This window comes from Mesoplodon bidens, assembly GCF_964165515.1.
Source record: "Mesoplodon bidens genome assembly, chromosome: 2".
Classification (NCBI taxonomy): Eukaryota; Metazoa; Chordata; class Mammalia; order Artiodactyla; family Ziphiidae; genus Mesoplodon; species Mesoplodon bidens.
In genome coordinates this window covers 114,707,607-114,725,989 of record NC_138177.1, presented here as the reverse complement: position 1 = coordinate 114,725,989, position 18,383 = coordinate 114,707,607, and the positions used below count along the sequence as shown (strand labels likewise).

The 18,383-nt window shown below is 33.9% G+C and overlaps 1 protein-coding gene across 10 annotated transcripts in view; it reads left to right on the top strand.

The window, feature by feature from the left end:
- Positions 1–16,993, top strand: part of ADGRL2 (adhesion G protein-coupled receptor L2) — a 180,047-nt gene extending 163,054 nt beyond the window's left edge. For 8 of the 10 annotated variants that reach the window (XM_081225984.1, XM_081225981.1, XM_081225979.1 and 5 more), the window contains exons 16-20: positions 4,076–4,167; positions 6,008–6,176; positions 8,788–8,916; positions 9,467–9,563; positions 14,962–16,993. In XM_081225984.1, coding sequence (XP_081082110.1) covers positions 4,076–4,167; positions 6,008–6,176; positions 8,788–8,916; positions 9,467–9,563; positions 14,962–15,716 — 1,242 coding nt within the window. In that variant the 3' untranslated portion in view covers positions 15,717–16,993. Of the gene's footprint in view, positions 1–4,075; positions 4,168–6,007; positions 6,177–8,787; positions 8,917–9,466; positions 9,564–11,875; positions 11,958–14,961 lie in introns of all 10 variants that reach the window. The other 2 variants (XM_081225988.1, XM_081225980.1) reach the window with 2 other exon arrangements.
- The last annotated feature ends 1,390 nt before the right edge of the window (positions 16,994–18,383 follow it).

The window sequence follows — 18,383 nt, the reverse complement described above, 5'->3', positions numbered from 1 at the left end:
CAGTTGGATGGTGGAGACAGTTCTTCTCACCCTTTTTGCCTGCCTTCCAGTGAGAAATAGGGAGAATTCTGCATTGATGGTTGTGATTTCTTTATTTTTTAAATGCTTACCAAATGCAGAAAAATAAATTGGGAAGAAATAAAAGTGAGGAGAAAGAAATTGCTTACTCTAACCAGAACAAAAAAAAGAAGCACAGAAGTATATGGCTAGAAAGAGCCATTTATGTCATAGGGAAAATGATAAGAAGAAAGAACTCAGTACGTCATTTGAAACTAAGGTTTTCAGTCTTCAAGTGACTATTTTGGACAATAGATTTTATCAAAGATTTTTTTTGCCCCCTCTATTTCTTGTTCTGATTCCCATAGTTACATTTTAAGAGAACAAGAGTAGAAGAGAAAAGAAGAAAATCTATTGAAATGTTTTATTATACAGAATTATAACTCTTATTATAGTATATTACCTCCTGGAAAAGCTCATAGGAACAGTATTTATCCATGAAACTAAAAATTAGCATTTACATTTTTAGACACTGGAGAAAATCAGAGAACTTTAAAACCACAGTTTAAAGAATTTGTTAACACTTCAGTAAGTGTTCTATTTAATTCCAGAAAATATTTCACTCACATATATTTTGGTGGCAATGTATTAAAATGTTCAATACCTAAATAATAGACGTTTTTCGGTAAATAATTTGTATTAGTAACATTTTTTAATGTGGAGTTGAGGAAAAGAAAAATATCTCACGCTTAGCAGTTTTTGCTCTTACGCTGTGATTCACAATAAGTCTTGCATACATTTTTTCGTAATTACTTTGTCTTACAATGATGTTATTTTCTCCTATTAAAGATACCATTGCCTCAGTAATTATATATCGTCGTCGTATTTCAAAGACTAAATTAGTGTTGGATTTAACTAAATTTCTTGGCAACTTAACCATTAGTGCATTGGCTAAAGTTTTATTTTCAGTTTCTGTAAATTGGAGAATTCATAGACACTTGTGAAACAGTCTGACTGCAAGAGTCCTTCTGTGGTTTTATGATTATTTTTCTAGGGTTTTAAGTTGTTTTTAAAGAGACTCACTTTTAAAACATCTTCTTGAAATCTTCAACTCATTGGTCATCTCTGATTGAGTGGTAAATTAAATTACTCTTTATAGAAGTGGAAACTTTTTTTAAAAAAATACAAAACTAGTATATCTTTGGTTTGTTTAGAAGACTCCTAATTTTCTCAACCAGAATAAACTGGTTAATTTTGTTGACAAGACTGGGCCATGGAGCCAGAAGACAGTATATTGAATCTCAGCATTGACATTACAGTAGCTAAGTAGTCTTTGGCAAGATAATTAACATCACAGATTTGTAAAATGGTTATCCAAGTGCTACCTACTACCTCTGGAGATAGGATTATACGTTGTGGGCAGGGTATTTTTTTTCCTGTAATTTTCTGAACTTTATATCTTGTGACTGTATTATCTTTGTAGCTAGGAAGAAAAACTAAACACGTATATAACATTAAAAACTTCAGTAGGGTGAGGAGAGATGCATCTAACAGTGTTTTTTAAGGATTAAATGAAATATGTTTTCTGTGGCATTTTCAAGTTGGTTAGTTCTGTCTTAACAAGAAACAAATGTCTTTGTATCATATTTAAGCTTTAATTCTATTTTTACATAGGTACACTTCATTTTCATTTCAATTTTATTGGAAAATGAGCTAGTTCTTAAGTAACTGATTTTTTTTTTTTTTTGGCCTGGTTTTTCTTCATTGAAAAATCTGTTTGGATGGATGTAACCCCCACGAGTTCACATTTTGTACTCATTTTCTTTTTATAGCATAATACTTGATACATCCACATTTTTTTCACATTCACATTCTTTACTTGCCTTGTGGTTTAGACATTGTGGTGGGTAATAACTTTTTTTCTTTCCTTGAATGTACTCCTACCACTACTATTATTTTATTCCTGAGGGGATAAGTAATATGCTTAGAAAATAATGAGCTCCAAATTGTGGCCCTTTTGTGCTTCAGAAAATTATTTAACAAAAGGTGTTGGGGTAGACGGCAACCCTAGGTCTTGAAGTTTGTAATAAAAGAAAGAAACAGTTTTATCAGGACATTCAAAAAGAAGGGTCAGGAGGTTTAAAAGATTTTGATTCTGAATCTGTTAAGGCAGCCATTCTTACATAAGTGTTGTAACTACTTTGTTTCCTTATATGGGTTTTGGTTGGTTTGTTTGTTTTTAGGATTATTTGGAGTACTTGTTTTTAACCATTCTTAAATTGTCCTATTTAAGGCTTACTGTTATATAAAATGAAAAGTAAAAGCACTACTGATTTTGCCTTTAAAAAAATTAGAGATAAACTGTACCTTGCTTATTTAAAATCAAATTAAGTATTCATTGTACTATCAGAAAGATATCCCTAATTTCTCAAAGGCGAAAATTTGTGTCTTATCCCTATACAATAAGCACATTCTTGTGTGGAGCAGTAAGGTCAATAAATATTTGTTGAATGAAATGAATCATATTGTAATATTCCTGAAAATGTAAGCCTTTACTTATGTATGACCAACTGGACTTTATAATCTTCAGAATATAAAGCTAGACATTTTTTTTACCTATTTACTTTTTCTCTAGACAAGTATTTTAAGAAATTAATTTTTAAGTACTTTTTTAAGCAAAGAGCTTCTTTTGTCCTCAAGTAATTAATGGAATGCTGTCTGCCAGCACTTGCAAATTATGCCTATTTTAGTCCTTAAGAGGAAATTCTACATCTAAGAGAAATAACAAGGCACAGTAGACAAAATGACTGATACACGGCTTAAAGCCTTTGCTTTGTTCCTTAAACTCGTTAGGAAGGACTTGGAAATTTTCTTTATTGCCTTACATCATTTTTCCTAATTATAAAATCAGAAGTGGTGATGAATGAGGAAAATAATGTTATCATTTTATCAGATGGTATTGTGACTCAGTAAAAATAATCACGTTACTGTAACAAAGTTATGTCGATTATTTACTACCAAGGAATTGCTTTCATCTCTACATATAAACGGGTCCTTTTCTGAATATACTCTTTGTGCCTTCACTAAATCACTTAATCCTCACAAAATAACTTCATTTTGTCTTTTTTAAAGTAATAATCTGAAGTAAATAAAAGGTCAAAAAAATCCAGGAGCGATTTAGCATAGTTTTATTTTTAGAGCATAAAAGTGGAACTGCCTTCACTCCATCCAGCATTCTGCCAGGCTTCCGTAGAAGCAAATGCAAATTACAAACCTTTAACTTTCCTCAGTCAAAACACAACTCTTATCTTCTGAGTTCTCTCAAGTTGACCTGCCAGACTGTGCTTCCATGTCAGGTTCTATCTTCCCCAGTTGGCACTTGTTGCATCTACATTCTTTGTACAACTGAGTGTTTAGAGGGACTCAAAACAGCCTTTGGACCTACTTCCATACAGTATAGAGACATCAGGAAGAAAGAAATGATGGTCTTTAAAACTTAAATAGCAAATACATTTATATATTTTAAATTTTATCTTACTTTATATAACCAGCTAACATTTTTCATATATTTTATCTCATTTGATCTTTACCATTACCTTACAAAAAGAGTATGCAAATGTTATTTTTCCTCATTTAATCAGTCAAAATCAAGAACTAGACTCTCAACTAAGTCTTAGGGTCCCAAATTCAGGGATCTTTCCATTATAAGCTGCATGATGTAAATGCCCCTTCTAAGGAATTCACTTCTGTGTTTTCATTAGATGGTTTTTAGGCCCTGGAGTACTTCTGGCTAAATAAACTAATTTAGGCTGTCTAATTTATTTAATCATCACCACATGATACTGATTTAATGAGGTTTCAATTTCATGTCAAATGATCTATTAAAAAATCGATCATACGTAGCCAGAGTATTTTTTTATCTAGACTCAACTTGATCATTGCATAAATAAACTAGAATTGAATCAGTGTCTACCATATACTCGTGTTATTCATATTTAACTGCATTAACCCATTAAATATATTTGAAAAAATGTATTAATTTTTACTTTTTGATCTAATTCTTTATTTGTTGTAACAGCTAAATATTATCTTCCTGGTGATCACATTGTGCAAAATGGTGAAGCACTCAAACACATTGAAACCAGATTCTAGCAGGTTGGAAAACATTAAGTAAGTATTTCATATTTTAATTTTACTGCTTGACAAACTAAGTGAAAGGTATTCTCCACAGGGAATACATGAATACCATCTTTCACCTGTAGAAATTATTCAGAATGAAGTTTTACTGATCAAGGTTGAGTCTCACTGTTACCATGTCACAGACATTGGTCAAAAATTAGGTAATAATTTCTTTCTTGATCTAAAGCCAAGAAATTGTTTCAGTGGCTTTGTGGAAATTCCATATCACTGTAGCAATTTCATTTGAATTTAAAATGCAATTCAAAATGATGTTCCTGTTTGCATGACTGATATGATTATATTAAGTTTGTTTTGTTGAATGACTTTTTGATTTATTAAGGATTCTGAGCAGCTTCTACTTCTAATCCTATTTTCCTAAGAGAATTTACTCCATTACTATTGTTAACTTGGAGATTGTCTGTTGTTTTCATGATAATTAAATAAATGTTTACTTTATTTCAGTGTTGAAAAAAACTGCAATATCCTATCAATGGAAAAAATGTTATCTAATTAACAAAAAATTGATAGCTGTTGATTCATTAAGTCATCTTATAAAAGCATTTTCAGAGTAATTTTTTAAAATATGAGTTAATTTAAAATTTGAGGAGGTATTGTTCAAGTTGGTTATAATGGGATGTGGAAAATATTTTTAATGTTAAAAATGGCAGATCTATAGTAAGGATAATTTTTTTTTAATTAGATAAAGTTTTAGATAGGTTAGTGCCAGCTTCATTGCATGTTGCATGGTAAGAGAGAGAGAGCTAATCTTTAGCATCTCTCTCTTTTCTTCCTTTTCCTCTTTCTGTCTTCTCATCTACACCAGTAATTACCGTGTTTGTGATGGCTACTATAATACGGACTTACCTGGGTAAGGTAGAACCCTACATTAACAAATTTATGGCATGATTTATATTTTTTACAAATCCGTCAATATCATGAATTGCCCTTAATTTTTATAATTATTTTGGAATATCTTATTTGCTAGAATATTTTAAACTATAATATGCCTTTATTTTTTAATTGCTTGCCTCTGCATTTTGACTTTCTTAATTTTGACTAATTTTATAAAATATATAAATGCTTTCTTATTACTTTCTATTTTAATTCTGCCTAATAATTTTGTTTCTCTTTTCTGCTTATAATGCTTTCTAGCTATGAAGATAATAAGCCATTTATCAAGTAAGATCATTAGTTAGACATGGAATGCACTGACTTTAAATCCTCTCATTCCATCCTATTTTCTACAGTTCCTTTCTCCTTAAGCTATTCATGATGAAATCTCTCCCAAATTATTTTATTTTGAAGTTGTTCTCATGTTTTTGTCTCATTTCAGCTAGGCTTCTTCATGCTTCAGTTATAAAACCTTAGGTTCACCTAAGATTAGTTTCTTAGAATGTGAAGTTTAGGTGTTAAGTGATTATCTGCCATTTAACCTTTCTGTATGTGTCACATTATTCAGTGTCTTGAGTGCACCACAGGAATAAAAGTATAGGAGTAAACTAATTAAGGACTCCTTAATTTCTTTTACCAAAATGCACATAAAAGACAATAAAGTCACGGGGGATGTTTTAGACCTTGTATTTTAATATAGTTTTCATACCTTGTTTATTCTGAGTAAGAAAAGGTCATACCTGCTGTTGCTGTTTTCACTGGAGACTGCAGTACTAAATGCTATTGTTCTTTCTTTAATCAATGAAAGGTTAAAGCCAAAATGCTGTTGAATTTGAATGTGAACATAAAGTCAACTGCTACTACTGATATGTTAATATTTAAGTGTGATGTGTGTTGTCCTCTCATTGAACCTGTTAATGAAATTCACTTCATTTTTCAGGTCTTGGGTGCTTGGCGCTTTCGCTCTTCTGTGTCTTCTCGGCCTAACCTGGTCATTTGGGTTGCTTTTTATTAATGAGGAGACTATTGTGATGGCTTATCTCTTCACCATCTTTAATGCTTTCCAGGGAGTGTTCATTTTCATCTTTCACTGTGCTCTCCAAAAGAAAGTAAGTGAAAACACTTAGAGGCTCTGATTAACTTGTTCTTTGATTTGAAAATAATACATATAATAGGGAAGATTTTAAGTTACAACTGGAATATTATTAATAGCATTATATTTTAATCATAAATTAATTGTGATGAAAGTCAGGAAGCTCAGTCTTCACATGTAAAATGTGTCAATACCAATCATCTATTGAATGTCAATTTGGGAATATTATAAACTAGATACTTATGTTAAGATTTCTTCTTTGAAGTCTACAAAAATGCTTTGTGCAAAGGGTATACAAAAAAAATAAAAAGTTAAATAATCTTGTTCTTTGCTCAATAAAAGGAATGCAGTGGTTCAAAACAAAATTGAGTATAAGGATAAATGGTCTAAATTTTAAAAGCACAAGATATACAAAAATATGAATATCAATGTTGTCTTCTGAGTAATTTTGAAAGATCTTAAAACCCAGCAATTTCATATCTCACATCTTATTATTTTGTCCTGATTTAATGTTAAGTGGAGTCAGCAAAACTGATTCAAAAATTAAAGTTGAAGGTGAAATATTTTAATCTATTACAAGAAGATGTTAAACCTAAGAGAATATCTTAGCTACCATTTAAGTTTAAAATGTCTATGCCTATCACCAGGTATCATCCTTTCCCTGTCTGCATATCTAATGTAGTCTTTTTATTCTGTTATTACTAGTTGGTCACTAAACTGAACAGAGAAATAGAGTTGTGAAAGTGAAAACTATTATGTTTTCAGTCCTGACAAGATGATAGTGTTGTTACTTCCATCAGTTCTGATAAGCTATAATTGTGAGATAATGACAGTGGAATGTGCAATACTGACAGATAATAATGTACATTCACAGCAATATAGGCATTAGGCAAAACCAACACCGGAGGGTATTATTTGGATAAAATACCATTTTGATTGCCATTGTCTTGGTTATATAGGATTGCAGAGCAGTTAATAGCCATTAAGTGTGCAGAATTTTTTATGAGGTATCATGTATTATTTAATAACACTGAACCTTAACTTTCTAAACATTATACAGGTATAACCTTGTAATTACTTTGGTTTTTATATATTTTCTGCATAGATGAGTATTTTATATACATGCAGATAATCACATATTCATACCTTCTGTCAAATGTTTTTCACAAAGCATAAACTTAAAAGAAAAAGGATGAGGTCATCATTATTTCCTCATAGAGTTTGTATATTAATTTTACAGAGATTTTGCTATGCTTTTTAATTAACAATTACATTTTAAAATCATTGTGTTACATTTCTCTTGAACAAGTTCTACTTAGTCTTGGATATGTCCTACTGGGTGCTGCCAGGATGAATTGTTAAGAATATAAGATGATTTAGTTAAAATCATGGTTCTAACTGCTTGAGTAAGCATATTTAGGCAGAGAAAATGCTTTGAAAATTCAACCCCATTGTTATTTGTTCTAATAGATATAATTAAATAAAACTAAGAGGATGAAAATTCAAGTGCACTTAGATTTAAAAGGTCATTAGTGACTTTAATTCTCTAATTTCCCAAGGAATAAGTGTCAAAGTTTTTGGCCTTTGCAGACAGATACTGAGCATAGAAATGGGGTGGGGGGGAGCGGGGAGGGCGAAGCCTTTGAGTGTTTTTTGTAACCTACTAGAAAAAATAATTTCTTATGCAGCCTCTCCTTCTGTCTTGAAATTTCAAAGTCTGGCTCTTAGCCTCAATGAAACCTGTTTATATGCCAGTAAAGCTGCACAGAATCCAGAACTCTCACCCCTCCTCCCAATTCTTGACCACCTAAGTGGGGCACTATTATTTAGCAGTTGTTTGGACCTCACTTTTTAAAGTTTCAACTTTCTTTTAGGCCTGACAACTTTTCTATCTATCCATATGTCCGAGCTTCAGGGAAAAAGGGAAATTACATGGGTAACTCATTAATGTGAATGGAAATTGCTTAAATAGTTCCCTTGTGTGCTAATGAAGTGAATAGGCATCTTAGACTCTCTACACTAAATGTTAGAGCTAGACACATCAGAAAATGAAGAAAACATTCCATCCTAATTAATGACATATGTATCAAAGGACTTTTTTTCCTTTATTCTTGTGCCAAAGTAGTCTTTCATTATAAAGAGGTCACCTGCAACACCATGCAATCTAGAAAAAGAAGTTTATGTACTGACCTACCTAAGAGGACATGAAGCATATAAACCTTAAATGACTGAATTACAAATGGTTACATGTAATTAAGCAAGGAAAATACTAAATTTTTTTATCTTATTTTCTTAGCATGAAATAGAAAATTGGGTTTACTAAGGCTATAGCTAGAATGAGGCTTTTAAGATATTACCATTGTATTAATAAATAATATTTGCATAATGAAAACAGGGTATAAAGCATTTCTACATATGATACCACCCTTTAAAAATCCTACTAGCCAGTCTAGTGGACAGAGGTGTTTTTCTGATTACCATTTCACCAGTTTCAATTGAACTTGACTTTGTAATCTCCACGGAAAAGTGTTAGTGGGACTTCTTGTCTCGTCTGCTCATTTAATTAGAGAGAGAGAGGAGCACGTATGTTTATATTAATCCCTTGGTCTTGTGGTTATTCAATGCAGGTACGAAAAGAATACGGCAAGTGCTTCAGACACTCGTATTGCTGCGGCGGCCTCCCAACTGAGAGCCCTCACAGTTCAGTGAAGGCGTCCACCACCAGAACCAGTGCTCGGTATTCCTCTGGCACACAGGTAACAAAGAGTTTGACAGCATCTTTAATTAATCTTCTTTATGGAAAGCCTTCTGAGACATGTTCTGTTCAGATGTACTAATTGTCTCCTCATTATAATGATTAGGTAGCAAATACTTGCCTTCTTAGTATTCTGGGTTTAATTTCATCCTAAGTATTTCTTCAAGGTGTTTCTTAGGTGTAAACATCCTTTTTTGAGAGGTATTCTTTTTTAAGAAGTATGTCATAATCATTAGATATCCTAAGCTCACACAGCACAGGACTCAGTAGGCATTCAGTAAACATTTGTTGACTAACTAGCCATCTCCACTTTAAAAAAAGACAAGTGAACACTCTCTTTAAGATTGGAAAATTGAATACTCCTTAGTAGAGGAAGCAACAGAGGAGTATAGACTTCCTTAGTTCTAGAACAGAATCAACATACATTTTTTTAAAAAAGGTCAAAAGATAATTCTGCACAGATTGTTTAGGGTACATCTTTGTGTGTCTTTAATGTAAGGTAAGCTTGGGAAAACTAACATAACATATGTCTTGCTATTTTATGTTAATAGAGTCGTATAAGAAGGATGTGGAATGACACTGTGAGAAAACAATCTGAATCTTCTTTTATCTCAGGTGACATCAATAGCACTTCAACACTTAATCAAGGTCAGTTACTAGGAAAATTTGAGTTTACAATTTAAATTTTGTGCCTTTTGCCAATTTGCAATAATTCTAGAGAAAATGCTGAATTTTCCTCTCAAATGGGTTTATATCACAAGCTCTTAAACCTGTTGAGTCATCTTTTATCCTTTATTAAAGTACATATAAATTTTTTATTCAATAATGTAATGCAAAAAGTATGATTTCAAATACCACGTTAACAGAGTGAGGCTGGAAAAAGTAATTTCTGAGAACATGCTTTGCCACAGATTAAAATGTTTTCCTAGTGAATACAGATTTATTCTTTCTTTTTTTTTTTTTTTTTTTTTTTTTTGCGGTATGCCAGCCTCTCACTGTTGTGGGCTCTCCCATTGCGGAGCACAGGCTCCGGACGCTCAGGCTCAGTGGCCATGGCTCACGGGCCCAGCCGCTCTGTGGCATGTGGGATCCTCCCGGACCGGGGCACGAACCCGTGTGCCCTGCACCGGCAGGCGGACTCCCAACCACTGCGCCACCAGGGAAGCCCCAGATTTATTCTTTCTAAATGTACATTTATGAAAGTTTTCTTCTTAAAACATTAATATAATTAGAGTAACTACTATTCACATTAAACAGTGCCAGTTTTGCAGTGAAAATTCTTACTTGTAAAATTCTTCTGTTTTTACATTTCTTTCAAAAAGTAAAAAGTAAATGTCAAAACATTTATACTAACTCTTCATAAACAAATAATTAAACTACATGAGAATTTACAAAGTAATTTTTATATTTGAATTGTTATTATTTAATGTGTCTACAATTATAGCCTTAAACTTATCACATAATCAATATAATTCCAACTTAAAATAATATGACAAATAAAATAATTTAGCCAGATAAGGGCACAAGTACATGTACAGACACATATTCCTGAGTACAAGTTTAGTAAATTTCAATTTATTTTGAAAAAAATCATATATTATTGTATATATTCTTGGAAAGGTAATTTATCCAGGTAATTTCAGTTTTGATGTACTGATTTGTAATATAATATGTTATATTTTATCACAATGTAGTATGAAAGACATTTTTTCATTGTTGACATTGTTCTGATGAGATTCTGGTTTAAAATGAAAAAAATCACCTGTATGGCATCAAAACCAACTTGAATTTTAAAATATTTTTAGCCAAATTACATTAGCTATGCAAAACGCATGTTTGATAAGTATTGAAAGGTTTGTAATTTGTCAATTAGAATGAGTGAAATGTGTGTTTATTCCATTGCTCTGATGTTTTACCTAATTCTGTTAAGATGACTATCAAAAAGGAAATGAATTATTCAATGATTCATTTTTGAAACCTGGCAAATAAGATTACAGAAGGAGAATTCTTGTTGGATAGAATTTGTGAATGGTCTAATAATTCATTATACACAGTCTCTTTTTTTCCCCTCAGCATGTGTGCTCTTGCATTTACTAAGAGAAGCTTGGTGCAATGTGTCATACTTTTTACCTGTTTGTGAAAGTTGTTTTTCCTCCTGCTTGTATCAGAGTTGGTATTAACACTGATGTTTTCATGAGGGATAATCCCACACCTGTAAATTCTGAAAGTTTGAGATTCCCTCTTCTGGGCCTCAGTGGTTAGGTTTTTAATATTAAGCAGTAACATCTTGAAACATAATGTTGATCTCTGTGCATTTAATTGCCATTTTTGTTTAACAGTGATTTTGTATAAATTAGTAAATGTCATCCTCAGCAGGTGTTTACTTGGGGGACTTAGAAAGCACCTGTGAATTGCTGAAATTTAACTTCCCTCTTCCCTTTCTCCTTCAAATTAGTAGTTCAAATACAGTCAGAAAATTTCAGCAGATTTTCCATTGCCAACTTATCCACTACCGTTGATGAATACGAAAAGTACTTTACTGCAACTGCAACACTAAAATAAGAGAACTGATGTATTTTTTTCTGTTTCTTTGCTTTAGGAATGACTGGCAATTACCTACTAACAAACCCTCTTCTTCGACCCCACGGCACTAACAACCCCTATAACACATTGCTCGCTGAAACAGTTGTATGTAATGCCCCTTCAGCTCCTGTGTTTAACTCACCAGGTGTGCTTATACTTACGAATACAACTACCTTTCTTTGCTGCTAAACAGAACTCTGATCTTTGCCCTCTTTCTAGAACACTCAAGTTGCCATATACTTACTATTACATCCTTAATTTCTCAGTTAAAAAGCATTATGGTATTGCTCATGCCAGGCTTCTAAAACTGCACTATATTATAGTAAAAATTCAGTCATGATAGTATTTACCAATAATTATCCATGTTTTTGACACAGGTGGCATAAATCTTAATATATTATTACAGGACTGACATCACATGGTCTGAGAGCCCATCTTCAAGATTTATATCATTTAGAGGTATCCTATCTATGTAATATACTATTCAGTTGACTCTAAAGCTTGCTGACGGAGTTTGCTTCTGGCATGACTTAGCTAATAATTTGGATGCCTAGGTATAGAAAACTACATCCAGCATTATCAATGTAACCAAACTATAGTATAGTGCAGCTTTATGGTAGTTTTTCTTTCTTCTTAAAAAACTTTAAGAATAAAGTTAATATTAGTCAGTTTATACCTATAGTTTTTTATTGGGGGAGGGGGCGAGATTGTCACTAACCCATCCTGTATTTTACTGTATTTTCTAATAGCTTATTTATTTAAAATATATATATATATTTAATATTAACAGAATTTTCAAGAGTTTGGTGAAAGTTATTATATAATTACAGTTAGCATATAATCTTTATTTGTGATTGATATTTGCCACTAATTTAAACACAGAACTTCGTTTCCGTTTTGTTTTTTTTTTCTTGACATTCTTTTTTAACTGCAGCTTCTCTTTTCATTCTCTTGTTTTTCTTACTTTCCTTATGCTTTCCTCTAGCAACCTACAGAGAGACAAGTATGGGAGTAAAACTTAACTTTGCCTATCAAATGTAAATTTTTTCAGCATGATTTTTAACCGGCACAATTAAAACATAACTAGCAGTCATGAAGTAGACTCAGCGGGCAAGTGGTTCACAATTTGCAACTCAAATGTTTCCAAATTCAAACAGTACACCTATATGTGCTGCCTTTTGTCAGTAGTAGAGGTCTGTAGCAAATACTGTCCATACTTAAGTACATGCAATGCTGAAATAATTTGCTCTTTAAAGCCTGAGGTACTGTCAACCAGAATGCTTAATAATTGACTTATCATTTCTGCATTCCCACAGTAATCTTGCTACAGGCTGTGGAAAGTCTTCCAGTGAATTACCTGAACTTGGGCAGAAAAAGTTGCCTCTTCAAAACCAGCCAAAGATGTGCTTAAATCTGCAGTATATCATAGAAAACACCTTTTGGATTACCCAGTATATATTTTTATATTTATTAAACAACAATAAAAAGAAAAATGATAAGACCAAACCTCGACAGAGGAAACAAATGCTAGCAACTGATCCCCGTGTCACTTATAATTTAAAACATCAAATGTTTCCTAATAGTAGATCTTCTAAAGTTTGTGGCACATATATAAATTTATAAAGCTGGAGATTTGTGTCAACGAGGCTAAAGGAAGCCATGCAAAGAACCATCATAACTTCATTTTGTCAAACATGCCTTGGAGCATGATACAAATCGAACTGTCAGTTTTTCAAATGTAGAAGTTGGATCAGAATTTTTTAAATAACATGAGTCAATAATAAATATGACCCCCCTATTTTCTGCTAATGATAATTAATTGAGCATTTATTAGGTATTTATTGGTCATGGCATTGAGTTTTCTAGGATAATCTGCAGCTTTAAGAGTGGAGTGAGCACTAAAAAGGGAAATTTCCTATTTTTTCGAAGAATTAATTTTTTTCCTAAACTCCTCCAAGCCTTGCATACAATGCAGCAGCCTCACAGTGGTCAGTTTCATTTCAATAACATCATTTCATTCTTTTTTTTTCAGACCTATCTGTAGACAAGTGATTTTTTTCTCTAGGATTTTGAGAATGAATAACCTAACTTTCCATGGTACAGACCATTGAATTTTCTCTAAAACCTTCTTTTTTCATCTGCCTGAGAAGCACTGTGATGTCTTAGTTTACATGTTTATGTGTCTGTAGAAAAATACAACTCTGATTCAAAGAGAGCATGTTACCATATTTTTTTTCCTCCTGAACCTCTTTTCATATCTTCAGCAGACGTATCCAATCTTTCATTCCTTTAGAAATAAAAATATATTAGCCAAGGCTGACACCCTTTTCCCATTCCACAGTTGATATTTATTCTTGGTTTAATTTCTGTGACCCATACTTAAGAAATCTCCTAACATTTCTGCGTTTAACCTCCATGCCCATGGTGTCTGTGGGCCAGTCTCGTACAGTAGACTCTGCTGGTTCATTCGGTGCTGTCACTGTGACTGATGCAGACTGCAGGGCTGCAGGCAAACTTTGACCAATAGGAGCCTGGGGCCATTGCTATTAGAGAGAGTATTAGTACCAAATAAAAGTTCAAAATAATAAGAAATATTCAATGAAAAAGTAAAAGGCTGCTATTGCTGGTGATCTAATTTGTTGAACCCTTGCTCTAAGTTGCTGAGAAGCTTAGAAATTCTTCATCATGTTACAATAAATCATTTTACTTTCTTTTATATATCAGCTACTCTTAGGCCAGATAGCCTGAGCAGACAGACATGATGTGAGTTGTCCAAAGTGAGTCATTCCACCTGCTGTCTATCGTGTTGTTGGATGGTGCTTGTGGGCCCCTGGTCCAGTCAGTATGAGAGACGGCTGTCTTTGTTTAACATGAATTCTTTGTGTCTGTCCATTTTTTCATTCTTTTTTTCACTTCATCTCCAGAAAAAGGAAATGTTAGAATGTTGTTTAAAGAGTTGCTTGCCAGTTATGTGGGTTTATGTTGTACATTTGCCTTCAGTTTTTGTATGTGACTTATTCCTTTTTAATTTAGTGTTGTTTAGGACAAATTCTGTTAATTTTATTTTTATAAACCATAGTCTCGTACTTTAAAATGTAAACGTCACTAATGAATTGCTTTGCATTAACTATGCAAGGGCATGGAGTGAAGTCTTTATAAGAGTGTCAGAGATTTGACCAAAAATCAATTCATAACTACTGTCTCCCCGAAATTGATAAAGCAGCATTCTGTACACCACCTTCCCTCCCTGGAAAACAGTATTATACTTTCACACTTGTTCCTGTTATCTAAGGGGTTGCAACTGTTTACAGTTGGGAATGCAGGAAAGCCTGGCACTTTCCAAGTGTTAGCTTTCAAATACAACTTTGTCCTGAACGACATTAAAAAGTTTTGTACAAAAGAAGTAAAGATTCTTGAAGAAGGAACAGAGGCAGTAACCGAACCCCTCCCTTTTCTGTTTCAGGACATTCACTGAACAATGCCAGGGATACAAGTGCCATGGATACTCTACCGCTAAATGGTAATTTTAACAACAGCTACTCACTACGCAAGGGGGACTATAATGACAGTGTGCAAGTCGTGGACTGTGGACTAAGTCTGAATGATACCGCTTTTGAGAAAATGATCATTTCAGAATTAGTGCACAACAACCTGCGGGGCAGCAGCAAGGCTCACAACCTCGAGCTCACACTACCAGTCAAACCTGTGATTGGAGGGGGCAGCAGCGAAGATGACGCTATTGTGGCAGATGCTTCGTCTTTAATGCACAGTGACAACCCAGGGCTGGAGCTCCATCACAAAGAACTCGAGGCACCGCTCATTCCTCAGCGGACTCACTCCCTTCTGTACCAACCCCAGAAGAAAGTGAAGCCCGAGGGGACTGACAGCTACGTCTCCCAGCTGACAGCCGAGGCCGAGGACCACCTACAGTCTCCCAACAGAGACTCTCTTTACACAAGCATGCCCAACCTTAGAGACTCTCCATATCAGGAGAGCAGCCCCGACATGGAAGAAGACCTGTCTCCATCCAGGAGGAGTGAGAACGAGGACATTTACTATAAGAGCATGCCAAACCTTGGAGCTGGCCATCAGCTTCAGATGTGCTACCAAATCAGCAGGGGCAATAGTGATGGTTACATAATCCCCATTAACAAAGAAGGGTGTATTCCAGAAGGAGATGTCAGAGAAGGACAAATGCAGCTGGTGACAAGTCTTTAATAGTGCAGCTAAGGAATCCCAGCGGCCCCGTGCAAGTGTTGGTAAATAAAGACGGGCTCCGTGGCCTGATACAGCTCCCTCAAACTCTGCTTGAAGAGATGGCTCTGTTGACCTGTGGTTCTCCAGTGTAAAAAAGATGACTGAACCTTGCAGTTCTGTGAATTTTTATATAACATACAAAAACTTTGTATATACACAGAGTATACTAAAATGAATTATTTGTTACAAAGAAAAGAGATGCCAACCAGGTATTTTAAGATTCTGCTGCTGTTTAGAGAAATTGTGAAACAAGCGAAACAAAACTTTCCAGCCATTTTACTGCAGCAGTTTGTGAACTAAATTTGTAAATATGGCTGCACCATTTTTGTAGGCCTGCATTGTATTATATACAAGATGTAGGCTTTAAAATCCTGTGGGACAAATTTACTGTACCTTACTGTTCCTGACAAGACTTGGAAAAGCAGGAGAGATATTCTGCATCAGTTTGCAGTTAACTGCAAACCTTTTACATTAAGGCAAAGATTGAAAACATGTTTAACCACTAGCAATCAAGCCACAGGCCTTATTTCATATGTTTCCTCAACTGTACAATGACCTATTCAAAAATGGCTAAAGAAATTATATTTTGTTCTATTGCTAGGGTAAAATAAATACATTTGTGTCCAACTGAAATATAATTGTCATTAAAATAATTTTAGAGTTTGGAGGAAATACTGTGTAAAGCTCTTGGTTGCACATATGTTATCAAATGTTTTTTCTTACACTTTGTCATTGTAAGTTCTACCCATTTTCACTTATTTTCCACTGTATACAGTGTTCTGCTTTGACAAGTTAGTCCTTATTCTTACATTTAAATTTCTTATGGCCAAAAGAACGTGTTTTATGGGGAAAAAACTCTTTGAAGCCAGTTATGCCATGCCTTGCACAAATGTGGTGAAATCTAGAAAAGATTGTTTGTCACCCCTCTGTTTGTTCTTGAACAGGGGGCAAAGAGGGCACTGGGCACTTCTCACAAACTTTCTAGTGAACAAAAGGTGCCTATTCTTTTTTTAAAAGTAAAATTAAACATAAATATTACTCTTCCATATTCCTTCTGCCTATATTTAGTAATTAATTTATTTTATGATAAAGTTCTAGTGAAATGTAAATTGTTTCAGCAAAATTCTGCTTTTCTTTTCATCCCTTTGTGTAAACCTGTTAATAATGAACCCATCACTAATATCCAGTGTAAAGTTTAACACGGTTTGACAGTAAATAAATGTGAATTTTTTCAAGTAGCTAATGTGCACTTTTATGTGTGATACATAATTGGCTTTAACACACCGGTCCTTTGCCACCCGGCTCCCCTTGGGTATACTAGGTTCCTTCACAATATAACCCACGGATATGCAAAAGAATACAGTTCAGCTGCCTGATGGTTCTGTATCCTGAAAAGAATATATTTGTAGTCTAATTACCATTACCTATGCACAAAATCTGGCAGATAGGTTTCAATAGGGAAATATACTGAAAGTATTTGTATCTGTTGCATTGCAACAGAGCCAGAACAAATAAAAATGAAAAAAAAGAAGACGTGTTGGAAATCTCAAGTCAAATTTGGGCATCATTAAAAAAAACCCTGACTTTTCAGCAGTATTGAGAAGCAAATCCTAAAACATACTTTTACACTTTGAGGATTATAAGTATCCCTATAGGCAACCGCAAATGACAATGTTTGTTTTCATGGAAAGGTTCAAAAATCATATAATTGAATCTCAACATGCAGATTTTCTCCTGTCTACATCATCAGCATTTATACCAAATTCTTCTAAAGCTTACTCGTTCTCTCAAGGGCTTCCACCACATTAGAAATCACTTTATTTCATGTGGACACACTTAGCCTATTTAAAAAGAGTAATAAGAGGGCTTCCTTGGTGGTGCAGTGGTTGAGAGTCCGCCTACCAATGCAGGGGACAAGGGTTCGTGCTCCGGTCCGGGAATATCCCACATGCCATGGAGCGGCTGGGCCCGTGAGCCATGGCTGCTGAGCTTGTGCGTCCGGAGCCTATGCTCCGCAACGGGAGAGGCCACAACAGTGAGAGGCCTGTGTACCACACACACACAAAAAAAGAGTAATAAGAAAAGCATTTTAAAGTATATTTATCTAAATGTGGATGCAGTAAGGTAGACACTATGTAATAAAATATTATCAATATTTAATAGGGTGACAATGGAGGAGTGTAATCACATATAGTTAATACCTAACAAGTTGGGAATTGACTATAAGAAATTATATTGATATTCAAACAGATTTAACAATCCTCTGAGAAGGGTATTCATACTTGGGTAAAATCCTGCAGGAATTTACAAAACTTTATTTACTAGAAGGGGGCATTATATATAATCAAGCATTTTCATTTTCTATTATGTTATATTTTTTGCTGTCCAAGCCTGAAACTCTACAATGTTATGTGATCTGTACTTCCTAGTATACAGGCTAACTAGGGTTAGGCTGGTTCAGTAGTGAATTGCCAAAAAAAAAATTTTTTTTAAGGCAACATTGATTGTTCAGTTTGTGGCATTTCTTTCTCTTGAGGCTGTTCTTAAAACTGGTATGATGTGAACAAGTGCAGAAATACCTAGTACCTAAATGGTTAATGTTCTCTTCAGAATAGGTAATTTACAAGT